The sequence below is a fragment of the Gobius niger genome, assembly GCF_951799975.1.
Source record: "Gobius niger genome assembly, chromosome: 12".
NCBI lineage: Eukaryota > Metazoa > Chordata > Actinopteri > Gobiiformes > Gobiidae > Gobius > Gobius niger.
Genome location: NC_136863.1, coordinates 2,839,344 through 2,865,659, shown reverse-complemented (window position 1 = coordinate 2,865,659; position 26,316 = coordinate 2,839,344). Strand labels below are relative to the sequence as shown.

Here is a 26,316-nt window from a genome sequence, read left to right as displayed (position 1 = left end):
TCAATAACGGGGGACGAAGACGCAAGAATTCATGTAGCAAACGTGAACCGATGCACAAGTAACAGGGGTCAGACAGTAGTGCTCCGCGAGCTCTAATTTTGGGGGGGGGTCCGCGAGAGAAAATAATAAAAGAAGGCTCAGTGGCGCCCCCTCAAACAGGCAGTTTACATTGAGTCAATGAGAGCCCAGTTGCAAAAAAAATCCTTGTACAAAATTGACATTGGCCAGGGACATAGACCACGTCAGGACATGTAAAACATGAAATTATGACCCCGCCCTAAATGCTACAGGAAGTCGGCCATCTTGGCCCGAACCTCAAACCTTCAAAATCGTACCTCTTGAACTTCTGGCCCCTGATCCCTGAGTTTTCAATGGAAAGTCTCCAATTTTGGCCAAAATGTCCCAAACCTATGTTGCTAATAATGATAATTTCAATTTTTTTTTCTATTATTGGGCGTGGTCATGACAAGGCAAATTTCAATGACTCATATCTTTCACAGACTTTGTCGGATTGGAACGGGCCCAATCCGGCCCAATCCCATTTCCCAGCTGGACCTGATGGTGTGCACACGCAGCCGCTATCGCCAAAAATGCCTTTTAAGTGGCTTGTAAGTGGCCCGCCCATCCTCCGTGAAAATGGCCAGAGATCTTTGGGTGAGAGAGTGGGGATGGTCGCAAGGGGGGGAGTGCGCAAGGGGCGAGGGCCTTTATCGCCGCGAGCGGCTTTAATTCATATTAATATTAATTCCTTGTATAACTTACAGCACATTCAGAACCCTGCTGTGAAAACAGAAGATGAGCCTTTAGAAAGACTGAGGCATATAATAAAAATAATAATTCAGACAAAATGTGTTTATTTTTGAAGCACATTTTTGACAATGTAACTTAAACTCCAACTTATGATTCGTTTTTTTTAAGAAGGTAAAAAGATTCACTTCCTGATGCTTTCACCCAAATATGGTGTTTTTCCTTCAACGAGACGCTGGTGCGGAAAAGTGGAAGAACGGGCTGAGCATGCGCACTCCCTACAAAACTTTTTTTTAGATGGTAAAAAGATTCACTTCCTGCTGAGCAGCGCCCGGACAACGAGGCGGATCTTGGTCATTTTGAGTCCGTAGATCATGGGGTTGGCCAGCGGCTGCACGGTGAGCCAATACAGGGATAGAAACACACGTAACAGGGTGGCCACAGCGCTCATGTCAAACCGGCTCTGCATCATCTCAAACAGCGCTCCAAAGGCAAAGTTCAGGATGGACAGAAGATGAGGCACACAGGTACCGAGCGCCGTCTGCCTCGCACGCTTCGAGTTGCGCAGACACACGCGCAGGATCCGGCCGTACGAGTACAGGATGAGACCGATTACAAACAGCAATCTGCAGAGCACGTTGACCAGTCCAAAGATGTTGTTGGCCGTCGTGTCGGAGCAGCTCAGCCTCACCACCAAGAAGTTATCACAGTACACTTTGTCAATGATGTTTCTGCACAGACTTAGACGCCCTGTCAGGCCGTAGGTGATAATCAAGTTCATGAGGAGGGAGTGGCCCCAGGCCAGAGCCAACAGAGCCGCCATCTTAGTGGGCGTCATGCTGGAGTTGTACTGCAGGGGGCGGCAGATGGCCAGGTAACGGTCATACGACATCAGGGTGAGCATGTTCAACTCAATTGATCCGTAGGAATACACACAGAATATCTGCAGGAAGCAAGCGGCCCTCGTAATCACGTGCTCCTCATGAAGGATCTGCGACAGGAGCATCGGGAAGATGGCCGTGCTCCCGTACACTTCGTTAATGAACAGAGCGCACACGAACACGAACATGGGCTCGTGGAGAGAGCGGCTCCGGCAGATGACGGCGATCAGCAGCAGGTTGGACACGAGGATGGCGGCGTACCAGAGCAGCAGTAACACAAACACAGGGTACTTTAACAAACCGATGTCCAGGTACGCCCCGAGAACAAAGTGTGTGACGGGGGTGAAGTTCATGGCAGGTTCACAGTGTGGAGACAAAATTGCAATACGTTTAAATTGTCTTGAATATCGTCAGAATGATATTGTGTTGCTAAACCATTTCAACCATACGTTCCTGTACTAGTTCCACTGAATTTAAACAATAGTGGTCAGCAATTTGATCTTCATCCACCTCCACATTGCAATCCAATGTGAGAGGCTTTGTCTACTGTTAATGCACGACTTTCCTTTCTACTGGACTGAGCCAGAATCTGCTCATCTGTGGAAGAAGAACTAAGTATTTGACCTCAATAAAAGTACTGTCAAGCAATAATTTACTTTAAGTATAAAATCCACTTTCGACAATAAAAGTATTCAACATAGACTTGTCCAACTATGGACAAAGTTAAATCAGCATTTTTTTTCACATTTTTGTCTCAAACCAGAACTAAACTGCACCTAAACCAGGTCAAACAGACCGAAAGAGCTGCCTTTCTTTTTATTTATTTTCATTATTTAAGCTTTGTTTAACCCAGTAAAAAGATTCCCGATCGCTTTTACAAGAGTGACCTGGCCAACACATGAATAAAACATAAACCAGTTCACATCAAAGATAAGGCAAAACATAAAATACATCATAGGGGAAACAACTGCAAACTCCACGGCTTTGTCCCAATTCAATTTAAAAGAGTCCCGAAAACGCAGCTCAAAAGGAGCACAGAATTCTTGTTTAATAAATGCTTCAGATTCGCCCACACGTCACTGCTACAACAAATATGTTGATATTTTAACATTTGATGCCGTTTGAAAATGTATTGGAGAAGAAAGTAAAAGTTAAGAGTATATATGAAGTATTTTGTTATTTTCTACCACTGCAGCTCGACCATAAACAACAGGCCGTGTCCATGAACTTCCAGTATTTGAGGCCACAAATTCAGACGGAGCAGAGGATGATATAACTTTATGGACAGATCACGACTGTTTTTGCAAAGAATCATCAACGAGAAAATCTACTAATGTTCAAACGCAGTGTTTCCCAACCAGGGGAGCTCAACACTCTTCTATATTCTAGAATAATCTGAGTTTAATTGACCACAATGTGAAGTATCGACAGAATTCTTTCGCTTGGGGAAACTCGGAGCCAAAACAAACGTCTCTGCGAGGCAAAAAAGGTTGGGAATCACCGCTCTAACTCCTCTGTTGTCTGTCAGAGACAATGTAGCTCCACAAAACGGATTTGAAATCTGTTCTCTCGATAGATTCTGTCGATCTCCGGTGTGTTCTCCACTGAAGGGTTAACTCTGGGCCGAGTAGAGAAAAACTAGAGGTCTAAGTCGGGACCCAAAGCGACTGAAGCCCAAGACTGACCCAAAGATGTAACTGGGACTGGTCTGACTTTAAACCAGGCATTGACATGAAATAAAGAAACTGCACAAAGAGAAAGTCTTTAAAGTCTGGAAACATCAACTCTGCAAATCTGTGGAAGTTAGAGAAGAGGAGTGAGTTAAAGAGGAAATACAAAGCAACACCAAACCACAACAGCACCAAAAACAATGTAACATTTCATCTTAGTAAAATACTGTCAGTCAACATTATACAGTAACTGAAGCAAACGACAAAACATGAATAACGAGTGATGGGATTTCAGATAAACGACTAGAGAACAGTCTCTAGAGTCCAGGGTCTGAGCTGAGCCTGAGAGACTGGGTTCGGGGAAACGTGTGAGGGATTTTAAACCTGAACCGGACTCCAGCCCACAGAGGCGTAACCGAATTGAACAAGGCCATGGCAGTTGTCACCATGGCAACTGTGGTGAATGTGGCGGCCATGTTGTAGGTTACGTTCACGACTAAAGATGGCCCGATTCTTCTGCTTCAAAAACTGATACCAGTATCGCAGTCTTGAGCTTCTGACGATATCAGATATTAACCGATACCAGGAGACTTTCTTAAAGTGGCTGCTGTAGATCAGGGTTTACCACAGTGGGTGCTAACCTCTGTGTTATGCACAGGCAAATATCCAAGCACCATGCTCTGGTGCTCATCCAGAATTCATAGAACCTTCGTTACATAAGTAACCATGATTTTAGACATGGGCAACATTTGAACACTTAGGGCCCGATCTTGTGTCTCAAAACGCAGACGATAGCGTGACATTTTGCCTCAGTAGCAGCACTTTGTGATCTTGCCACTCCAGACTTAGCGCATTTAAGTGGGTGGAGACACACATTTTCCTCCAACCAGATCGACTCCCTGTCCAGGACAGTGGTTGTGTGGTTGTGTGGGGTGAACATGTGCGTTTGTTTTGCTTCGCGTTCACGCCAAGCGCCGGCCGATCCGCACCACAGCGGACGCTGTCGCTCTTTTTCTCTGGAGACGTGAACATGGTTTAGCTCACGATGGGGTAAATAAAGTTTTTAGTTTGACCTGTGAGAGCCTAAGGCTTAAGAAAGAACGCAAGAGAGAGCAATGTAAACGAGGAAGTGAATGTCAGCCGTGTTTCCATCAGTGCAGTCACCTCCTCTTGTGACGCCCCCTCACAGGTGGCGGAGGCCAATGGCACATTTAGCGCCGCCATTTGAAAAATAATCCGCAAAGAGCCTGCGCCGCCACAAGATCTGGCCCACAGAGTGAACCAGTCGATATGCTCACTACGTCTTTAAAACTCATGCAAGTAAACACACCACACCAGATTAAAGCCACGGGTCGATTTCCTTAGTAGCACCTGCATATATATATATATATATATATATATATATATATATATATATTTTTTTTTTTTTTTTTTTTTTTGGGCTGTTAAAGGTTCTATCCATTCATTTTCTTCCGCTTTATCCGGAGCCTGGTCGCAGAGGCAGCAGTTTGGGTAACTGAACTCCTCACCCTATCTTGAAGGGTGCGCCCAACCACCCTGCGAAGGATCGAATACAGCGACCGCACTGATCCGTCTGTCGATCTCACGCTCCATCCGTCCCTCACTCGTGAACACGACCCGAGATACTTGAACTCCTACACTTGAGGCAAGGAATCTCCACCGACCTGAAGCCACTCTTTTCCAGTAGAGAACCATGGCCTCGGATTTGGAGGTGCTGATCCTCAGCCAGGCCGCATCACACTTGGCTCCAAACCACCCCACACTGTTCAAGGTTAATAAATATCATTTTCATTCCTCAAACCTTACAACACTTTTCAGAACCCTGCAGTGTTTTCTGTGAAAACTGGAGACGAGCCTTTAGAGCCTTTTGATGCATATAATAAGATAATAATCATTCAGACAAAATTATTCAAACACTGTTTTCCCAAAAGTACAAAGCATGTTTATTTGTGAGGCACATTTCGTACAATGTAACTTAAAGTCTGACTTATGATTCTGTTTTTTTAGATGGTAAAAAGGTGCTGTGGCAGTAAAGATTCACTTCCTGCTGAGCAGCGCCCGGGCAACGAGGCGTATCTTGGTCATTTTGAGTCCGTAGATCATGGGGCTGGCCAGCGGCTGCACGGTGAGCCAATACAGGGACAGAAACACACGTAACAGGGTGGACAAAGCGCTCATGTCAAACCGGCTCTGCATCATCTCAAACAGCGCTGCGCAGGAAAAGTTCAGGAAGGACAGAAGATGAGGCACACAGGTACCGAGCGCCGTCTGCCTCGCGCTCTTCGAGCTGCGCAGACACACGCGCAGGATCCGGCCGTACGAGTACAGGATGAGAGCGATTACAAACAGCAATCTGCAGAGCATGTTGACCAGTCCAAAGATGTTGTTGGCCGTCGTGTCGGAGCAGCTCAGCCTCACCACCAAGAAGTTATCACAGTACACTTTGTCAATGATGTTTCTGCACAGACTTAGACGCCCTGTCAGGCCGTAGATAATAATCAAGTTCATGAGGAGGGAGTGGCCCCAGGCCAGAGCCAACAGAGCCGCCATCTTAGTGGGCGTCATGCTGGAGTTGTACTGCAGGGGGCGGCAGATGGCCAGGTAACGGTCGTACGACATCAGGGTGAGCATGTTCAACTCAGTTCCTCCATAGGAATACAGGCAGAATATCTGCAGAAGACAAGCGGCCCTCGTAATCACGTGCTCCTCACGAAGGATCTGCGACAGGAGCATCGGGAAGATGGCCGTGCTCCCGTACACTTCGTTAACGAACAGAGCGCACACGAACACGAACATGGGCTCGTGGAGAGAGCGGCTCCGGCAGATGACGGCGATCAGCAGCAGGTTGGACGCGAGGATGGCGGCGTACCAGAGCAGCAGTAACACAAACACAGGGTACTTTAACAAACCGATGTCCAGGTACGCCCCGAGGACAAAGTGTGTGACGGGGGTGAAGTTCATGGCAGGTTCACAGTGTGGAGACAAAATTGCAATACGTTTAAATTGTCTTGAATATCGTCAGAATGATATTGTTTTGCTAAACCATTTCAACCATACGTTCCTGTACTAGTTCCACTGAATTTAAACAATAGTGGTCAGCAATTTGATCTTCATCATTGCAATCCAATGTGAGAGGCTTTGTCTACTGTTAATGCACGACTTTCCTTTCTACTGGACTGAGCCAGGATCTGCTCATCTGTGGAAGAAGAACTAAGTATATGACCTCAATGAAAGTACTGTCAAGCAATAATTTACTTTAAGTATAAAATCCACTTTCAACAATAAAAGTATTCAACATAGACTTGTCCAACTATGGACAAAGTTAAATCAGCATTTTTTTTTTCACATTTTTGTCTCAAACCAGAACTAAACTGCACCTAAACCAGGTCAAACAGACCGAAAGAGCCGCCTTTCTTTTTATTAATTTTCATTATTGAAGCTTTGTTTAACCCAGTAAAAAGATTCCCGATCGCTTTTACAAGAGTGACCTGACCAACACATGAATAAAACATAAACCAGTTCACATCAAAGATAAGGCAAAACATAAAATACATCATAGGGGAAACAACTGCAAACTCCACGGCTTTGTCCCAATTCAATTTAAAAGAGTCTCGAAAACGCAGCTCAAAAGGAGCACAGAATTCTTGTTTAATAAATGCTTCAGATTCGCCCACATGTCACTGCTACAACAAATATGTTGATATTTTAACATTTGATGCCGTTTGAAAATGTATTGGAGAAGAAAGTAAAAGATAAGAGTATATATGAAGTATTTTGTTATTTTCTACCACTGCAGCTCGACCATAAACAACAGGCCGTGTCCATGAACTTCCAGTATTTGAGGCCACAAATTCAGACGGAGCAGAGGATGATATAACTTTATGGACAGATCACGACTGTTTTTGCAAAGAATCATCAATGAGAAAATCTACTAATGTTCTAACGCAGTGTTTCCCAACCAGGGGAGCTCAACACTCTTCTATATTCTAGATAATCTGAGTTTAATTGACCACGATGTGAAGTATTGACAGAATTCTTTCGCATGGGAAACTCGGAGCCAAAACGAACGTCTCTGCGAGGCAAAAAAGGTTGGGAATCACCGTTCTAACTCCTCTGTTGTCTGTCAGAGACTATGTAGCTCCACAAAACTGATTTGAAATCTGTTCTCTCGATAGATTCTGTCGATCTCCGGTGTGTTCTCCACTGAAGGGTTAACTCTGGGCCGAGTAGAGAAAAACTAGAGGTCTAAGTCGGGACCCAAAGCGACTGAAGCCCAAGACTGACCCAAAGATGTAACTGGGACTGGTCTGACTTTAAACCAGGCATTGACATGAAATAAAGAAACTGCACAAAGAGAAAGTCTTTAAAGTATGGAAACATCAACTCTGCAAATCTGTGAAAGTTAGAGAAGAGGAGTGAGTTAAAGAGGAAATACAAGGCAACACCAAACCACAACAGCACCAAAAACAATGTAACATTTCATCTTAGTAAAATACTGTCAGTCGACATCATACAGTAACTGAAGCAAACGACAAAACATGAATAACGAGTGATGGGATTTCAGATAAACGACGGGAGAACAGTCTCTAGAGTCCAGGGTCTGAGCTGAGCCTGAGAGACTGGGTTCAGGGAAACGTGTGAGGGATTTTAAACCTGAACCGGACTCCAGCCCAAAGAGGCGTAACCGAATTGAACAAGGCCATGGCAGTTGTCACCATGGCAACTGTGGTGAATGTGGCGGCCATGTTGTAGGTTACGTTCACGACTAAAGATGCCCCGATTCTTCTGCTTCAAAAACTGATACCAGTATCGCAGTCGAGCTTCTGCCGATATCAGATATTAACCGATACCAGGAGACTTTCTTAAAGTGGCTGCTGTAGATCAGGGTTTACCACAGTGGGTGCTAACCTCTGTGTTATGCACAGGCAAATATCCAAGCACCATGCTCTGGTGCTCATCCAGAAGTCATAGAACCTTCGTTACATAAGTAACAATGATTTTAGACATGGGCAACATTTGAACACTTAGGGCCCGATCTTGTGTCTCAAAACGCAGACGATAGCGCGACATTTTGCCTCAGTAGCAGCACTTTGTGATCTTGCCACTCCAGACTTAGCGCATTTAAGTGGGTGGAGACACACATTTTCCTCCAACCAGATCGACTCCGCGTCCAGGACAGTGGTTGTGTGGGGTGAACATGTGCTTTTGTTTTGCTTCGCGTTCACGCCAAGCGCGGGCGATCCGCACCACAGCGGACGCTGTCGCTCTTTTTCTCTGGAGACGTGAACATGGTTTAGCTCACGATGGGGTAAATAATGTTTTTAGTTTGACCTGTGAGAGCCTAAGGCTTAAGAAAGAACGCAAGAGAGAGCAATGTAAACGAGGAAGTGAATGTCAGCCGTGTTTCCATCAGTGCAGTCGCCTCCTCTTGTGACGCCCCCTCACAGGTGGCGGAGGCGAATGGCACATTTAGCACCGCCACTCGGAAAATAATCCGCAAAGAGCCTGCGCCGCCACAAGATCTGGCCCACAGAGTGAACCAGTTGATATGCTCACTACGTCTTTAAAACTCATGCAAGTAAACACACCACACCAGATTAAAGCCACGGGTCGATTTCCTTAGTAGCACCTGCATATATATATATATATATATATATATTTTTATTTTTTTTTGGGCTGTTAAAGGTTCTATCCATTCATTTTCTTCCGCTTTATCCGGAGCCTGGTCGCAGAGGCAGCAGTCTGGGTAACTGAACTCCTCACCCTATCTTGAAGGGTGCGCCCAACCACCCTGCGGAGGATCGAATACAGCGACCGCACTGATCCGTCTGTCGATCTCACGCTCCATCCGTCCCTCACTCGTGAACACGACCCGAGATACTTGAACTCCTCCACTTGAGGCAAGGAATCTCCACCGACCTGAAGCCACTCTTTTCCAGTAGAGAACCATGGCCTCGGATTTGGAGGTGCTGATCCTCAGCCAGGCCGCATCACACTTGGCTCCAAACCACCCCACACTGTTCAAGGTTAATAAATATCATTTTCATTCCTCAAATCTAACAACACTTTTCAGAACCCTGCAGTGTTTTCTGTGAAAACTGGAGACGAGCCGTTAGAGCCTTTTGATGCATATAATAAGATAATAATCATTCAGACAAAATTATTCAAACACGGTTTTCCCAAAAGTACAAATCATGTTTATTTGTGAGGCACATTTCGTACAATGTAACTTAAAGTCTGACTTATGATTCTGTTTTTTTAGACGGTAAAAAGGTGCTGTGGCAGTAAAGATTCACTTCCTGCTGAGCAGCGCCCAGGCAACGAGGCGTATCTTGGTCATTTTGAGTCCGTAGATCATGGGGCTGGCCAGGGGCTGCACGGTGAGCCAATACAGGGACAGAAACACACGTAACAGGGTGGACAAAGCACTCATGTCAAACCGGCTCTGCATCATCTCAAACAGCGCTGCGCAGGAAAAGTTAAGGAAGGACAGAATGTGAGGCACACAGGTACCGAGCGCCGTCTGCCTCGCACGCTTCGAGCTGCGCAGACACACGCGCAGGATCCGGCCGTACGAGTACAGGATGAGAGCGATTACAAACAGCAATCTGCAGAGCATGTTAACCAGTCCAAAGATATTGTTGGCCGTCGTGTCGGAGCAACTCAGCCTCACCACCAAGAAGTTATCACAGTAGACTTTGTCAATGATGTTTCTGCACAGACTTAGACGCCCTGTCAGACCGTAGGTGATAAACAAGTTCATGAGGAGGGAGTGGCCCCAGGCCAGAGCCAACAGAGCCGCCATCTTAGTGGGCGTCATGCTGGAGTTGTACTGCAGGGGGCGGCAGATGGCCAGGTAACGGTCGTACGACATCAGGGTGAGCATGTTCAACTCAGTTCCTCCATAGGAATACAGGCAGAATATCTGCAGAAGACAAGCGGTCCTCGTAATCACGTGCTCCTCATGAAGGATCTGCGACAGGAGCATCGGGAAGATGGCCGTGCTCCCGTACACTTCGTTAATGAACAGAGCGCACACGAACACGAACATGGGCTCGTGGAGAGAGCGGCTCCGGCAGATGACAGCGATCAGCAGCAGGTTGGACACGAGGATGGCGGCGTACCAGAGCAGCAGTAACACAAACACAGGGTACTTTAACAAACCGATGTCCAGGTACGCCCCGAGGACAAAGTGTGCGACGGGGGTGAAGTTCATGGCAGGTTCACAGTGTGGAGACAAAATTGCAATACGTTTAAATTGTCTTGAATATCGTCAGAATGATATTGTTTTGCTAAACCATTTCAACCATACGTTCCTGTACTAGTTCCACTGAATTTAAACAATAGTGGTCAGCAATTTGATCTTCATCCACCTCCACATTGCAATCCAATGTGAGAGGCTTTGTCTACTGTTAATGCACGACTTTCCTTTCTCCTGGACTGAGCCAGGATCTGCTCATCTGTGGAAGAAGAACTAAGTATTTGACCTCAATAAAAGTACTGTCAAGCAATAATTTACTTTAAGTATAAAATCCACTTTCAACAATAAAAGTATTCAACATAGACTTGTCCAACTATGGACAAAGTTAAATCAGCATTTTTTTTCCACATTTTTGTCTCAAACCAGAACTAAACTGCACCTAAACCAGGTCAAACAGACCGAAAGAGCCGCCTTTCTTTTTATTTATTTTCATTATTGAAGCTTTGTTTAACCCAGTAAAAAGATTCCCGATCGCTTTTACAAGAGTGACCTGGCCAACACATGAATAAAACATAAACCAGTTCACATCAAAGATAAGGCAAAACATAAAATACATCATAGGGGAAACAACTGCAAACTCCACGGCTTTGTCCCAATTCAATTTAAAACAGTCTCGAAAACGCAGCTCAAAAGGAGCACAGAATTCTTGTTTAATAAATGCTTCAGATTCGCCCACACGTCACTGCTACAACAAATATGTTGATATTTTAACATTTGATGCCGTTTGAAAATGTATTGGAGAAGAAAGTAAAAGATAAGAGTATATATCAAGTATTTTGTTATTTTCTACCACTGCAGCTCGACCATAAACAACAGGCCGTGTCCATGAACTTCCAGTATTTGAGGCCACAAATTCAGACGGAGCAGAGGATGATATAACTTTATGGACAGATCACGACTGTTTTTGCAAAGAATCATCAATGAGAAAATCTACTAATGTTCTAACGCAGTGTTTCCCAACCAGGGGAGCTCAACACTCTTCTATATTCTAGATAATCTGAGTTTAATTGACCACAATGTGAAGTATCGACAGAATTCTTTCGCTTGGGGAAACTCGGAGCCAAAACAAACGTCTCTGCGAGGCAAAAAAGGTTGGGAATCACCGTTCTAACTCCTCTGTTGTCTGTCAGAGACAATGTAGCTCCACAAAACTGATTTGAAATCTGTTCTCGATAGATTCTGTCGATCTCCGGTGTGTTCTCCACTGAAGGGTTAACTCTGGGCCGAGAAGAGAAAAACTAGATGTCTAAGTCTGGACCCAAAGCGACTGAAGCCCAAGACTGACCCAAAGATGTAACTGGGACTGGTCTGACTTTAAACCAGGCATTGACATGAAATAAAGAAACTGCACAAAGAGGAAGTCTTCAAAGTCTGGAAACATCAACTCTGCAAATCTGTGGAAGTTAGAGAAGAGTCATTTAGCAAGTTAACATTTCATCTTAGTATCAGGAGTAAAATACGGCAAAAGTCAAAACATGAACAATGAACAACGAGTGATGGGATTTCAGATAAACGACGGGAGAACGGTCTCTATAGTCCAGGGTCTGAGCTGAGCCTGAGAGACCGGGCTCAAGGATGAATGTGAGGGAACTTAAACCTGAGCCAGACTCCAGCCCACAGCGACGTAACCGAACTAGACTGGGTCATGGCAACTGTCACCTTGGCAACTGTGGCGGCCATCTTGTGATTGAGAAAAAACAAACAAATCAACAGTTATTTCATTTTTAAAAAGTAAACGACACATGCTCCGTGAGTTGGGCGGCACAGAAGCGTAATCCCAGATTGGAGCGGGGCCTTTCTGTGTGGAGTCTGAAAAAGGTGAATAAAATGTGAACAAAGTAAAATACATTCTACTGGTTATGCAGTCCTGAAAGATGAAGATAAAACACTGCACAACTTGACGTTTATTACATTTACTACAATTCAAACTCGAGCTGGATGTTCACTAATTTTAAAGCTCTGACTGAGCTCTTTCCAACGCAAAAAAAACGGGAGATATCGGCCAATATCAGCCGTTGGCCAATATAGAAAATAAAACATTTCTTCCCTATTGGTCGGGCCTTATAAAGATCTGTCGCTCTGTGGTTCTGCAGCAGAAAATCTCCTTTTCCTTAGAAAAGTGTCTTTCCCATGAAGCAACGATTAAATGTTGTTTGGTGAAAGGTCACTCACATTCCCTCATTAAAAACATGCCTGAAGTGTTGCCTTGGCACGTTCACGTATTTTTGAGTAATCTGTAAAAACTCTGATATTATAACATTCGGTTCAGTATTATAATAATATTTTACTTACACCTCTTCTTTTTGTAGGAACTCCCGACAAGTGGAACAAAAAAATGTGTCGGCGTCGTAGTGAATCCGGGGAAACTTCTCTGACGGGACGCGCTGCTGACGTCCATCTTCAACTTTTTGTTCAGCGTGAGTTTTAACGTGCTGCACACAAACCACTTCAGCAAAAATATGTTTCAACTCCAGTGTTTTCATTGACTTTTGAGTTCATTCTTTGAGCGCCTAATGGTTATCTTTTTTAAGTGGTGTTTAGTTATCGTAAATGCTCTAATACAGGCCGGGGCCTTTATTTACTCAAGGGCATCTGGGACCAGGCCTTTATTGGAACCAGGCCACAATTAGAGACAGGCCTTTATTTCTATTTGAGCAAAACGGACGACCAGGAAACTGAAGAAAAACGAGATTCGTGTCCATTTGCACCTAAAATATTAGGTTCATTTATTAATTGGACTTTCTGCATGATAGACAGTTAGAGAGGATGACACGAAGCATCGCAAAAGACTCAGAGCATCCTTTGCACTCAGAGTTTCGATTGCTTCCGTCTGGGCGTCGTTTTTTGATGCCAATGAGCCACACGAACCGTTTTAAGAAAAGCTTTGTTCCCGCTGCCCTTTCCTTTATGAACAAGTCGGGATCAAATTGCCCCTGACGCAGGTTTTTTTATCTTTGTTACTGTCAAGTGGCTTAAATTTCAGTTGTTTTTTGTACCAAAGGCACATCCTGTTAGTATGTGGAGCACTTACAAGTTTTGTATTTTATATGTGTGATGTTTTATCTTTGTAAAATGTGCTAGTTCTCAGAATTGCAAAACGAATTTACCCACGGGTACAAATAAATTAACCTAACCTAACCTAACCTAATTTACTTTGCAAACCCTCTCCCAGCGGCTGGAACATTGACGCCTTTTATTTTGTCGGGACAACAGGAAGTGTTTCGTTGCTGTTAGCGAAGCTTTGACATCAGTGTCACTGCAGGTTTCTGTTTCGTTTTTACCGCGGACCGGATTATTTGTTGTTATCTTGTGTAAAAGGCGAGTTTAGACGAAGCGTTTGTGTTTGTGATCGATCATGAGACTGACCCGAGAGAAGACGAGACGCTCGCGCTGATGGGAGGAGTTATTTTGAGGCGGGACTGACCTGCACACGGAGCAGCTGGACGTGCTTTGAAGACGCGATGGAGACTTTATTAAAACCCTGGAGGGTCACACAACATTTGCCCTGTTTCCAAATATAGTCACAGGAGGTTTGAAAAGTGGCTAAATCTGTGTCAAAGTTACGCTCGGATCAGCTCCTCCGCAGCGTCCCCCTCGACCCGGGTTCCCGTTTGTTACTTCCTGCACCTGAGTTTTCATTTACACCAGTATGAGACAAATTCCTAACATGGGGAATATTTCTACCTCTATAGTTTCTAATAAAAGCCACGGCCTCTGTCGGAGAACCGGCCCCTGCAGAGACCCTGCACTACTATAAAAGCAACATGCTAGAGACTCCCGTGTTACCACAAATAAAAATCTAGCCTTTATTGGCTGATCCCGTTTCCCTGCAGCCCCGAGGTCACTCTGATTAATGAGAATGACACTCTGACGTCCAGACCTGAGTTTGGGTTCGTACCTCCAGGTTTCTGCTTCCGTCCCTGAAGTGTCTCATGTTGACTCGTCTGATTAAAACTGATTTTGGTTTCTCCTGGGAGTAGCAGGACGACAGCTCCATCTGCAGTCCAACGTGTTCTCCAGAACTCAGGTGTGAGGTTTTTCCCACGGTGAAAGAAGTGGAGCCCAAACCTGCAAACATCAGCTGAATCAGTAAATGCAGAAATCATAGAGCGACAAATCAGTTTTATTTACTGATGTTATTGTTTCTCAGAGGATGCACATGTGTGGGTGAAGTAACCAGTGTGCCTGTGATAAAACATACAACATATTTACAACAACAGTAATCCAGATAATGGGACATCGGATAACAATACTTTTTGCTGCAATACCATATTTTTATCAAGTATCGCAATAATTTCAATACTTGTGTTTGGAGGCATTTTTATCACACACTCCTTTGTTTTCCAGAAACAGCACTTTGTTACATTTAGTTTTAAATCTTAAAGAGGGGGTATTCTGCTTTTTTCAGTCCCATAGCACCAGTCTATATCACACTACAATGATGACAAACCTTCTGTTGGTCTGTCAATGCAGTAAATTAGAATAACTGCCTTGTATAAAATGTCTCTCTCAAAATGGCTGTAGTGAATGTCTTGAAATAGGCCTCTGTCTCTTTAAGAACCTCTGAGCCTTTAGACACGCCCCCTCCACACGCTGTCTGTGGCCTCAGTGGGGAGGGGGTTCTGCTGAGGAGCAGTGGTTGGTTACTCGGCTGGTGACGAAAGCTCGGAGGCGTCTCCAGGAGGTGGGGGCGTTCCTAGGAGGACTCAGGCAAACCTATCCCTAAAATGGCCGCCATCAGAGTTTTTACAGATTACTCAGAAATACGTGAATGTGCCAAGGCAACACTTCAGCCATGTTTTTAATGAGGGAATGACATAATAACATGATGCAAAGCTTGAAAAAGTTGATTTTGCATAATACCCCCCTTTAAGAAATCCTTTCCGTAGTCCCTGCGGAGGTAAATTTCCCTACGGAGACAATAAAGTATACAAACAAACAAACAAAACAAGTGTTAATGGGATGATTGGAGGGTCTTTCATCTCCAATAGTCCAATAGAGTCACCAATACACACGAATGGAATCACGAAGAAGAAGCTAACAGGCTAACGGGCAAAGCTAACTGCGGGCTAGCGCCACTTAAACAGTATTTACAGCCAAGTTTGAGTGAAAAGTTTTTCCATTGTATAATTGGACTTCTGGGTTTGTCCCTGTTTGAGAGCGTGGTGTCCTGCACTGGTCTCCACCTCCTCCCTCTTCCTCCTGCGCAGCTCCCTCCGCGCCACAACAGTCTTCCACCATCTCCTCGGAAGAGCGTAGCAAATTAATATGATCCAGTTCATTCTCCTGTGGACGCACATTACCCAGAACAATAGCAGGGATAGAGGCGTGTGTAGCTTAGCTGTGAGTCTTGCCTAGATACCTCCTTGTTTGTCCCTTTATTGCCTGTGGCGCCTCTGCTGCCGGTGCGGGGGGTTCTTGGTTTGGTCTTCAGTGTTTCAGAAGAAGCTATAGTTATAATATTGTCAATAGCCATAAACAGTTCAGTAATGCTAACACACACACACAATATAAATATCTGGTTATGTTTCACCAAGACAACAAAAATATAACACAACCATGTACTGTATGTTTAATATTTTAACTCTATGATTTATTGTGAAATTTATTACTCTTTTTTTTTTTTATCTCTCTCTAAATGTTAATGTGTTGTACAAATACAGTGGTTGCTTCAAAACAGACCCTTAAATGCACATTTGGTGGAAAAAACCCAGCAAATGGCATATTGTATATATTCTGTCCTCTTTGGCTCTTATATAGGCCTGTGTAACTCATTTGAAAGCTAAGACCCACATAACTGATCTTTTTCCTCGCGTTGTTGCTGTGTTGTGTCATCTTTTTTATGTTTTTATTTTATTTTATTTTGGTCATTTTTTTGTTGAATTTTTGTCACATTTTTGTTGAATTTTTGTCACTTTTTTGTTGAATTTTTGTCACATTTTTGTTGAATTTTTGTCACATTTTTGTTGAATTTTTGTCACATTTTTGTTGAATTTTTGTCACATTTTTGTTGAATTTTTGTTGAATTTTTGTTGAATTTTTGTTGAATTTTTGTCACATTTTTGTTGAATTTTTGTCACATTTTTGTTGAATTTTTGTCACTTTTTTGTTGAATTTTTGTCACATTTTTGTTGAATTTTTGTCACATTTTTGTTGCATTTTTGTCACATTTTTGTTGCCTTTACATCCTTGTTTTCTTCTCATTTTTTGTGGCTCTTTTGGCGCCTCTTTTCCCAAGAAGCTTTTTGATTAGGGTAAAGCCAAACTGGAGAAAATGTGCTCTGTTCATTGCTGTGTTGTGTCACCTTTTTTAATGTTTTATTTTATTTTATTTTGGTCATTTTTTTGTTGAATTTTTGTCACATTTTTGTTGAATTTTTGTCACTTTTTGATAGAATTTTTGTCACTTTTTTGTTGAATTTTTGTCACTTTTTGATTGAAATTTTGTCACTTTTTTGTTGATTTTTTGTCACATTTTTGTTGAATTTTTGTCACTTTTTTGTTGAATTTTTGTCATTTTTTTGTTGAATTTTTGTTGAATTTTTGTCACATTTTTGTCACATTTTTGTAGAATTTTTGTCACTTTTTGGTTGAATTTTTGTCACATTTTTGTTGAATTTTTGTCACATTTTTGTTGAATTTTTGTCACATTTTTGTCACATTTTTGTCACATTTTTGTCACATTTTTGTCACATTTTTGTTGTTTACATCCTTGTTTTCTTTTCATATTTTGTAGCTGTTTTGGTGCTTTTTTCCCCAAGAAGCTTTTTGATTAAAAAGCCAAACTGGATAAAATGGGTTCCGTTCAGGTGGGAGTTAAGAGGTTAAAGTAAAGCTGGTGTGTGTGAGCTGTTTTTTTACACTCAGCCGTTAGCTTAGCATGTTAGCTTGAAACACAATCACATTTTACTCTAAAAACGTTGTACAAAGTTCGTTTCTCTTGGACTCACACGTGACAGTATGACCTTAAACACTGTAGGACTCTGAGAACACGGATATAATATTTATAAAAACCAACCTGTGATTAAAGAGAAGAGTTTCTGTCATTGTTCTTCCTCTGCAGCTCCTCAGCCTTTCTCTATCAGCGCGCGACAGGCGCCACCTGCTGGCCAGGGAGTGCAACTGACTCAAAGGAGATAGTGTTAAACCAAAGAAGTTATTTGGTGGTTAGTGTGCGAGTTTAATATTATACAAAATGTTACTATTCATATACATTTTGGATTCAGAAATCTCCCGGAGTTTGTTTTGAACCTCTTAACCCCCGCCTGAACCGAGCACATTATCTCCAGTTTGGCTTTACCCAAATCTAGAAGCTTCTCGAAAAAAAGTGTCAAAATGGCGTCGAAAATGTGGATGAAAACACAACAACACCGTGACGAAAAAGAGACAAAAATACAACAAAAAAATGACTAAAGAGCGAAAATTAAGTGATGAGAAAACGGGACAAAAACATGACAAAAAAGTTTTGTCGGCCTTAGCTTTCAAATGAGGCATCATACTGTGGCCGAACTGGAAAACGCATCCTGGGGTTAAGGTTTTAAAAAAGAAACCCTGGCCATGACATCATGTATAATGAGTCGGCACGCGGTCAGGTCAGGGCAGGTACTCTCAGGTCAGGGCAGGTACTCTCAGGTCAGGGCAGGTACTCTCAGGTCAGGGCAGGTACTCTCAGGTCAGGGCAGGTACTCTCAGGTCAGGGCAGGTACCCTCAGGTCAGGGCAGGTACTCTCAGGTCAGGGCAGGTACTCTCAGGTCAGGGCAGGTACTCTCAGGTCAGGGCAGGTACTCTCAGGTCAGGTCAGGTACCCTCAGGTCAGGTCAGGTACCCTCAGGTCAGGGCAGGTTCCCTCAGGTCAGGGCAGTATCATGCTCCATGTGTGGAGGGTGAGAGCCTACAGGCCGAGGTCTATTTGGCCTCTACACAAATACAATTGCATGTGTTTAATTGTTTTATTGCAAAACTATTGCGTTTTTGGCGAAGTGTTGCGTCCGTGTCGCCGGCGGCTCCGTAAACACTGATGGATCCGTTTTTGACCCCTCTTTTCCAAGTCCTCCAGTAAATGTCATGTATTATGTAACACAATTCAATAAAGAAAATCCTCTGTCTCCAAACTGAAGCTGCTGCCGCCGGTGGCAGCGTTTGACCCTCTGGAGGCTCAGCTGTCCCGCAGTTTTCCTTAAAGAGCAGAGAAAAGGGACATGTTTACAGTAAAGCGCAGGTGAATAAGTGAGGATTAAACATCTCGGAGCTGCATTAGCCGGTTCTAACGGCCGACACAGTGTTGTTCCTCCTGCATTATAACGTCTAACGCGGCTCCTCGTTGTTTAATCCGCTTATACCAGGGTCCCACAAACCTAACATTTATAATAAATGTGTTTTTCATTGACTAAAGTCACTAAATCTGCCAGACTACGGGACTATTTTGTGTGGGTTATTAGCCGGTCACTGAAGGCTGGTCTCAGAGCGAGTCATTCTCCGCAGCTATTACGAGGATCTCAGTCAGGCTCAACGACACAACATCAGCACAGAATCACAACACAACAGGACTAACCCGGAAACACTTTTCCCTGGAAGGAAACACCGATATGCGGCACTCGTGGGCAGGAGTTACTTACCTTTTACAAGGTTTAACCTGTAGCTAAAGCTAGCTAGCTCAACCAGCTCAACTGTTTATGGAAACAGCTGCGGTGGAGTCGCTCACACCTGGGCCCCCCCAACTGAAACTTTTATGTTTGACTTTACTAATCCAGACAAAGATGCTTCAATGCAGGATCATTTTATGTACGCCTGAAAATGATGAATAGCCTTAACCGTTTCCAATAGAAATGTAAAGCTCATATGTTATTAACAGTAGCTAACCTAGCTGCTCACTCTCCTCTACAAACATTTAGCAAACACTAAATCCATCTCATACGTTCCTGTCAGTCACTAATTACGCCTTTATCTGATTCAGCTGTGTCAGGCGTTGCTATGGCGACGCCACAGCGGAGCGACATCCCAGTGATTTAACTACCGGACTACGTGTGCGGTTACACCAAAATAATGCACCAGCCAATCAGAATCCAGTATTCACCCAGACCATGGTATATCTACTTTTACTGCACTGTGGAAGCAAATGAAAATGTTCAAGCCATAATTAAATGAAGGAAATGTTTTCATGATGTGCATTATTAGTTTCCTTTTCCTGCATTATATTATATAATGTGTTTACATGTATTTAAAGGCCCTGCTCCCGACGCAGAGGCGCTGAAGGCCGTACAGCCGACCTTTCATTCTCCTCTGCAGTGTTTCTGTCGTGAAGAGGACGTTCAAGAAGTCACTTGTGGGAAAATAAGCCTGAAGCCTGAAGTCTGAAGTCTGAAGTCTGAAGTCTGAAGTCTGAAGTCTGAAGTCTGCACCGTGTGGTCAACGCGACGGTCAATGTGTGACGAAAAGATACGACCAAACGTAAGTAAACTACTTGTGTGAAGTTCGCCCCCCACAGTGTCCGATTTGCTTCAAATGGGGTCATTCGTTTGTGCTTCATTTGTGCGCACTTTGTTTTTGAGATATTGATCATTGATTGGTATTTGGCTCGGGTCTTGGTCCTGGTCTGATCTTTGTTCAGGTCTTGGTCTGGTCTTAGTTTGGTTCTTAGTCTTGATCTTTGTTTGGGTCTTGGTTCGGGTCTTGGTTCGGGTCTTGGAAAATTTGAAAACTGCTGAAAATCAGGAAAAAGACAGAAGTTTAATAAAGATAAAGAAACATGAAAACCAATTATTGATGCGGAAGGAAACACAGTCAATTAATATCACAAAAACGAAGTGAGCACAAACGAAGCACAAACGAAGCACAAACAAAGCACAAACGAAGCACAAACGAATGACACCATTTTGAAGCGGACACTATGGGGGGCGAACTTCACACAAGTTTCTAAAGTTTAGGCTGATTTTGTTTGTTTGAACGTAGCCCTGCTCCTGTTCACCTGCCTGTCTCGCCTTCAGGGTGTTTGGTCATAATTCTGCACCTTTTTGTCCAAATGTGACAAAAACAGGTAAGAATAAAGTTCAGGTTCATTGTTTTCTAACTTGTTGTTAAAGATCTGTGGTCGTGACGTCGTGTGAAACAAACTTTGAAACAAAGAAGAAAAACACCTCAAAGTGAACTCTCGCTGCAGAGTCGCCTGATGAGCCCCAGGGGAGGGGCCGGAGCGCCATCGGGGACCAATCAGGCGCGGCGGTCCGGTCACATGTCCGCAGAGGGGCCGCGGTAATGAAGTCCCCGTGGGCCAATCAGGACGCAGCAGGGCTTTAGGTCCGACTGCGGCAAAACAACAACAACAGGTTTGGACGAAAGTTCACTTTGTTCAGGGTCAAACCAGGCCCAGACCAGGCCCAGTCCAGGCCGAGGTCAAACCAGGCTCAGTCCAGGCCGAGGTCAGTCCAGGCCGAGGTCAGTCCAGGCCGAGGTCAGACCAGGCCCAGTCCAGGCCGAGGTCAGACCAGGCCGAGGTCAGACCAGGCCCAGTCCAGGCCGAGGTCAGTGTTCGGGGACTCTGTATTAAAGTAAATGCTAGTATTTGAATGGATGATCATGTGTAATGTGTGGCTCAGGGCAGTTACTTTTGTTTTCTCAATACCAATAAATAAACGATCCTTGCTTTTCGATACTGACACTAAAATACAGAACAATAATGAGTGGATTATCAAAAAAAAAATAAGGAAGAAGTGAGTAATGGGGCAAGAAAAGGAGAAAATATCAGAATAAAAAGAAAATGAGCCAAAAAGAGGGAAACAAACTTTGATTTTGAACCTAAATACACCAAGATACTTTAGTCACTGCTTTTATTTTCAGTTGGGTCATGTTATTCTAAAGCAGGGGGTCAAGCATACGGCCCGCGGGCAAAATGAGGCCGTCCAGCATCGAACCCCTGGCCCCCAAGACGAGTTAGATAAATATGGTTAAGAAATAAGAGATCAAATACCTGCTGAAGGAGGAGAGAGTGGGGAGGAAGAATCTCTTTTTGCCTTGGTTGTTATTGTGTAAAAACGGTATAATATAAACACAAAAACACAACAAAAGAGCGACTAAAACATGCCAGAAAAGCAACAATAACAGAACAAAAGAACCTTCAACCACACGACAAAAACAAAACTTCAAAAACACGACAAAAACAAAACTTCAACAACACGACAAAAAACTACAACAACGCTTCGAAAATGTGACAAAAAAGTGGCAACAACTAGATCAATTATTAAAATTCACTTGAATAAAGTCTTTTTTATGTTAACCCCTTAACTCCCACCTGAACCGAGCACATTTTTTCCAGCTTTACCCCAATCCAAAAGCTTCTGGAAAAAAGATGTGAAAATAGCAACAAAACTGAGACGAAAACATGGATGAAAATGTGGAAAAAAAGTGAGAAAACATTGACAAAAAAATGACAAAAATGGACAAAAATTTGAGAAAATTTGACGAAAAATGGAGAAAAAATGGACGAAAAAGTGATAAGAATTTGACAAAAAAATGTGAATAATTTGACAAAAAAGTGACAAAGAAAAGTGACAAAAAAAAGTCACGAAAATTTGCCAAAAATGAGATGACAAAAAAAGATCTGATGACGTGAGGAAAAAGATCAATTTAGTTTTGTAGATCTTAGCTTTCAAATGAGGCGTTACACTGGCCTACAGGATTTGGGTAAAGCTGAATTGGAGAAAATGCTCTCGGTTCAGGCGGGATTTGAACTAATCTAAGATCAGATAAAAACACCAATGCCAATGGAACAAACAGAAATCCCCCAAATTAACTTTAACTGTAAAAATGTTTAATTTTTCCCTGGAAATTATACAAAATAATCGGAATTAGGAAAAAAACTTGTGCTTGTTCCATTGGAATGAATAGGTTTCATCTGCTTTAAGGCCAGACAGAATCTACTCAATCTTGAGATTTAATCCCTTAATTCAAGTAGATTTAAAGCAGTACTAAGTAACTCTTCCCCCTAGAGGCCATGAGTGCAACTGCAGGTGTAGTAGCAAGTTACGATTTTTTAATTTATTGTCTTGGAGAGTAAATCCTACACTGACAGGAAAGGCGAAGGGAGAGAGGGTTACTGTGTATTCAATTATACAATGGAAATATTTTTTTTCACTCAAACTTGGCTGTAAATACTGTTTAAAGTGACGTTAGCCCGCAGTTAGCTTTGCCCTTTAGCATGTTAGCTTCTTCTTCGTGATTGCACTAGTGTGTATTGCTTTCTCCGGTCCGGTGGCAGACAAGTTGCAAACATGGTTTTCTGTCCAGAGACACCAGGGGGCGATGAAAGACCCTCCAATCATCCCATAAACACTTGTATTACCCCCACAGGGACTACGGGGAGGATTTATTAAGGTAAACATGTTATTTAGTACGACTTTAAGTCATTTCTTAGTATTCTTAGAGTATTCTTTTAGGATTATGGCCTAAAAGGGTGCTCTGCTAAGACAGTATTTTTCACAGTTCTAGAGAACTTAAACCTCTTAACTCCCACCTGAACATGTTTTCTCCTGTTCTCCAAATTCTCCAAATCTAAAAGCTTCTTCAAAATAGCGACAAAAAACGAGAAGAAAATGACGATGTAAATTGACAAAAATGACAAAAATCCAGCAAAAAAGTGACAAAAATCCAACAAAAAAAGACAAAAATCCAGCAAAAAAAGAGAAAAATCCAGCAAAAGAAGAGAAAAATTTAGCAAAAAAAAGACAAAAATCCAGCAAGAAAAGTGACAAAAATCCACCAAAATGTGACAAAATCCAGAAAAAAATTTGACCAAAATCCAGCAAAAAAGAGACAAAAATTTAGCAAAAAAAAAGACAAAAATCCAGCAAAAGAAGACAAAAATTTAACAAAAAAAAAGACAAAAATCCAGCAAGAAAAGTAACAAAAATCCACCAAAATGTGACAAAATCCAGCAAAAAAGTGACAAAAATCCAGCAACAAAAAGTGACAAAAATCCAGCAAAAAATGACAAAAATCCAGCAAAAAAAGGCAAAAATCCAGCAAAAAAAGACAAAAATTCAGCAAAAAATGTGACAAAAATCCTGCAAAAAAGTGACAAAAATCCAGCAAAAAATGTGACCAAAATCCAGCAAAAAAGTGGCAAAAAATAGACAAAAAAATAGCAAAAAAAAGACAAAAATCCAACAACAAAAAAAAGACAAAAATCCAGCAAAAAAAGTGAAGAGTGAAGAAAAACTCCAAAAATGTGACAAAAATTTAACAAATGCAAGGAAAAAGATCAGTTTTGCAGGTCTTAGCTTTCAAATGAGGTGTTACACAGGCCTATAGCCAAAGAGGACAGCGTGCATTCGGTTTAGGCGGGTGGTAAGAGGTTAAAGTCTCTCGCCTCACGCCCTTCATCACAGGAAGTCCCGGTCCCCTACTTCCTGTTCCCTCCTCCAAAGTGAAGCTTTAAAACGGTGAGACCTCCAGCTGAGACTCATGTGGCCTCGTGGCGCTCGCGAAGTTCAGCCTTTACCTTCTCAAAGAGGAGCTGATGTTGAAACTTGTTCTTTTCAGATTTCCATTGTCTCTTCTCAGATTCTTTCATGAGCTGGATTGTGTTTGGTTTGTGTGGAATATGGAAAACTGTTGTGACATTTTCAGAGGGGTTTTATTGTATTTTCTGGTGATTTTAATGAATGAATCTGGGGTTTTCTCTCGCAGCTCATAGATCAAACCGACGAATTCAGTTGTTTGTCTTCGATTCTGTTCAATTCTGTCCAAGAACATGTGAAGCAATAACTGTGAACTGTGAACTGCACTGATTCAACGTTCTCCACAGATTTCTCCTTTGAAAAGCTGGAAACCCAAAGAACATTTTCTCAAAGTGCATATTTCTGGATGACTTCTGCTCTTAAAGTTGCTCCTGCAGACTCCGCATTTCCCTTTCCTGCATCTCAGACAATTCATTGAAGGCTTTTAGATCAGGACTTGTCTTGTTGATCTAATCCCTGCCTGTTTTTCTCTGTATTGTTCAGATTACATTGTTGGTCTTGTTATTTACACGAGAGCTTTAAAAGAAAAACCTGCTGTATATTTTCTGTCATGTTTCAAACAAAGCCCAGCACATTCCTTAAAGATCGGGTCACAGTATCATATTACCTCATGTTAGTCTGACGAGCTTTAACTTTGTGCCGGGTCATGTTCCTCGTGGGCAGACTGAGGATTAACTGTGATATTAACCTCAATATTACAGCATGAACCTGCAGTGTGATGTTTCTTCATGCACTGAAGCTTTGATACTGCTGAAATTCTCATGTTTGAAGGAGTCCAGACTGCGGTTTTAGCAGCTTTAAAACCCTCGATGTTTTGTTTGTGAAGGACGGGGTGTAGCTGACACCAGGGCCTGGGGCAAACTTTAACACACACAGAGCTCATTCTTCGTGAAAATAACAGGATTGAAGCAGGTCTGAATCAGGCTTATGTGAAGACCGACTCTAAACTAGACCAGGATTAGGTGTTTTTGCGAGTCCTGAACCAGAACTTTCCCAATTCCCTGTCGAAAGTCCTGCTGCTGCCCTCACTAATCCACATGATCCAAACACAACAGAGTTTTCCACTTCCTGGGTGAAGCTCACAAACTCCCCCATGATTCTTTGACAGCTCCTCCACACACTCCTGTTTTGCCGTATTGTTCACATGAGCAAAATTACCGCAGATATGTTGGTGATTTTATTCTGAAATTCGCTCTCTTCCCCGGTTGGTGCCTGACTTCCTGTTTTGTTGTGCGATTTCCAAGAGCGCGTCGGTGTCCCTGGTGTCCGGGGAAAAATGGACCTTGTGGGTTCTTTCCGTAGCGACGTACGGCCTCTGCCAATGTGAGTCCAAAACATTGATTTTAAGGAGTTTTAAGGAGTTTTAAGGAGTTTTCGATGTCATGCAGAGGCTGTGCTTAAACCATTCAGGTCTCGTTTTGAGCCTGGGGTTGGAGCAGAGCTAAAGAGCTGCAAGAGCTGTGGCAAAGAGCTGCGCTTGGATCTAAAACCAGATTCTGCAGATCCATAAATAGTCATTAAAATCTGTTTTCAGTATTGTTTAGCCAAATTAGCTTGAGTTTGTGGCTTCTCTTCCCCAGTAGGTGCATGACTTCCTGTTTGGCTCATGTCATTTCCTGTGCTGGATCAGAGAATGCTGGCAGATTCGTAGCGCCATGCGGCTTCCGTGCGAGGAGCAGCTCTGCGCAGAGCTAATGTGAGTCTACAACATTGATTTGAAGGAGTTTTGATTCCATGCGGCGGCTGCGCTTCCTGTTCAGGAATTGATGTGAGCCTGGGGTTAGAGCGGAGCTAAAGAGCTGCCCTTGGATCTAAAACCTACATTTTGAGAGTAGCATCATTAGTGTTTGTTGGGTCCATTAGCATTGTTGGCATCATTAGCATTGTTAGCGTAACTAGCATCATAAGCAAAGTTAGCATCATTATAGTTGATAGTGTTGCCAGTGTCATAAACTTTGCAACTTTGTGTGCATTTTTGTTGTGTTATGTTTGTGTTGTTAGCGTCATTAGCACTGTCAGCAAAATTAGCATTTTTAGCATCATCAGCTTTGCTATCGTCTTTAGCATCACTATTGCTGTTAGCATCGTTCGCCTTGTTAGCATCGTTAGCTTCATTAGCATCGTTAGCCTTGTTAGCATCATTAGCGACTTCAGCATCATTAACATAGTTGCTAGTGTCCGTCTCGTTTTAAGTTATTAGCATCATTGTCGTCATTAGTACAAC

General features: G+C 42.9%; 3 protein-coding genes across 3 annotated transcripts in view; all 3 read right to left on the bottom strand.

The window, feature by feature from the left end:
- Positions 1-1,057: 1,057 nt before the first annotated feature.
- On the bottom strand, positions 1,058-1,981 carry LOC306971903 (olfactory receptor 6N1-like; the record flags this gene model as incomplete). The annotated part of the gene is made up of 1 exon (XM_079568343.1): positions 1,058-1,981. One exon carries the CDS (start codon positions 1,979-1,981, stop codon positions 1,058-1,060), a length of 924 nt encoding a protein of 307 aa, XP_079424469.1.
- Positions 1,982-5,356: 3,375 nt separating this feature from the next.
- LOC306971884 (olfactory receptor 6N1-like) overlaps positions 5,357-26,316 on the bottom strand; it is a gene marked incomplete at both ends in the record, with an annotated part of 125,952 nt that continues 104,992 nt past the window's right edge. Inside the window, one exon of the mRNA XM_079568324.1 lies at positions 5,357-5,989. Within this exon, the coding sequence (XP_079424450.1) occupies positions 5,357-5,989 (633 nt within the window). The remainder of the gene's footprint in view (positions 5,990-26,316) is intronic.
- LOC306971901 (olfactory receptor 6N1-like) lies at positions 9,612-10,535 on the bottom strand (the record flags this gene model as incomplete). The annotated part of the gene is made up of 1 exon (XM_079568341.1): positions 9,612-10,535. The coding sequence occupies one exon, from the start codon at positions 10,533-10,535 to the stop codon at positions 9,612-9,614; it is 924 nt and encodes a 307-aa protein (XP_079424467.1).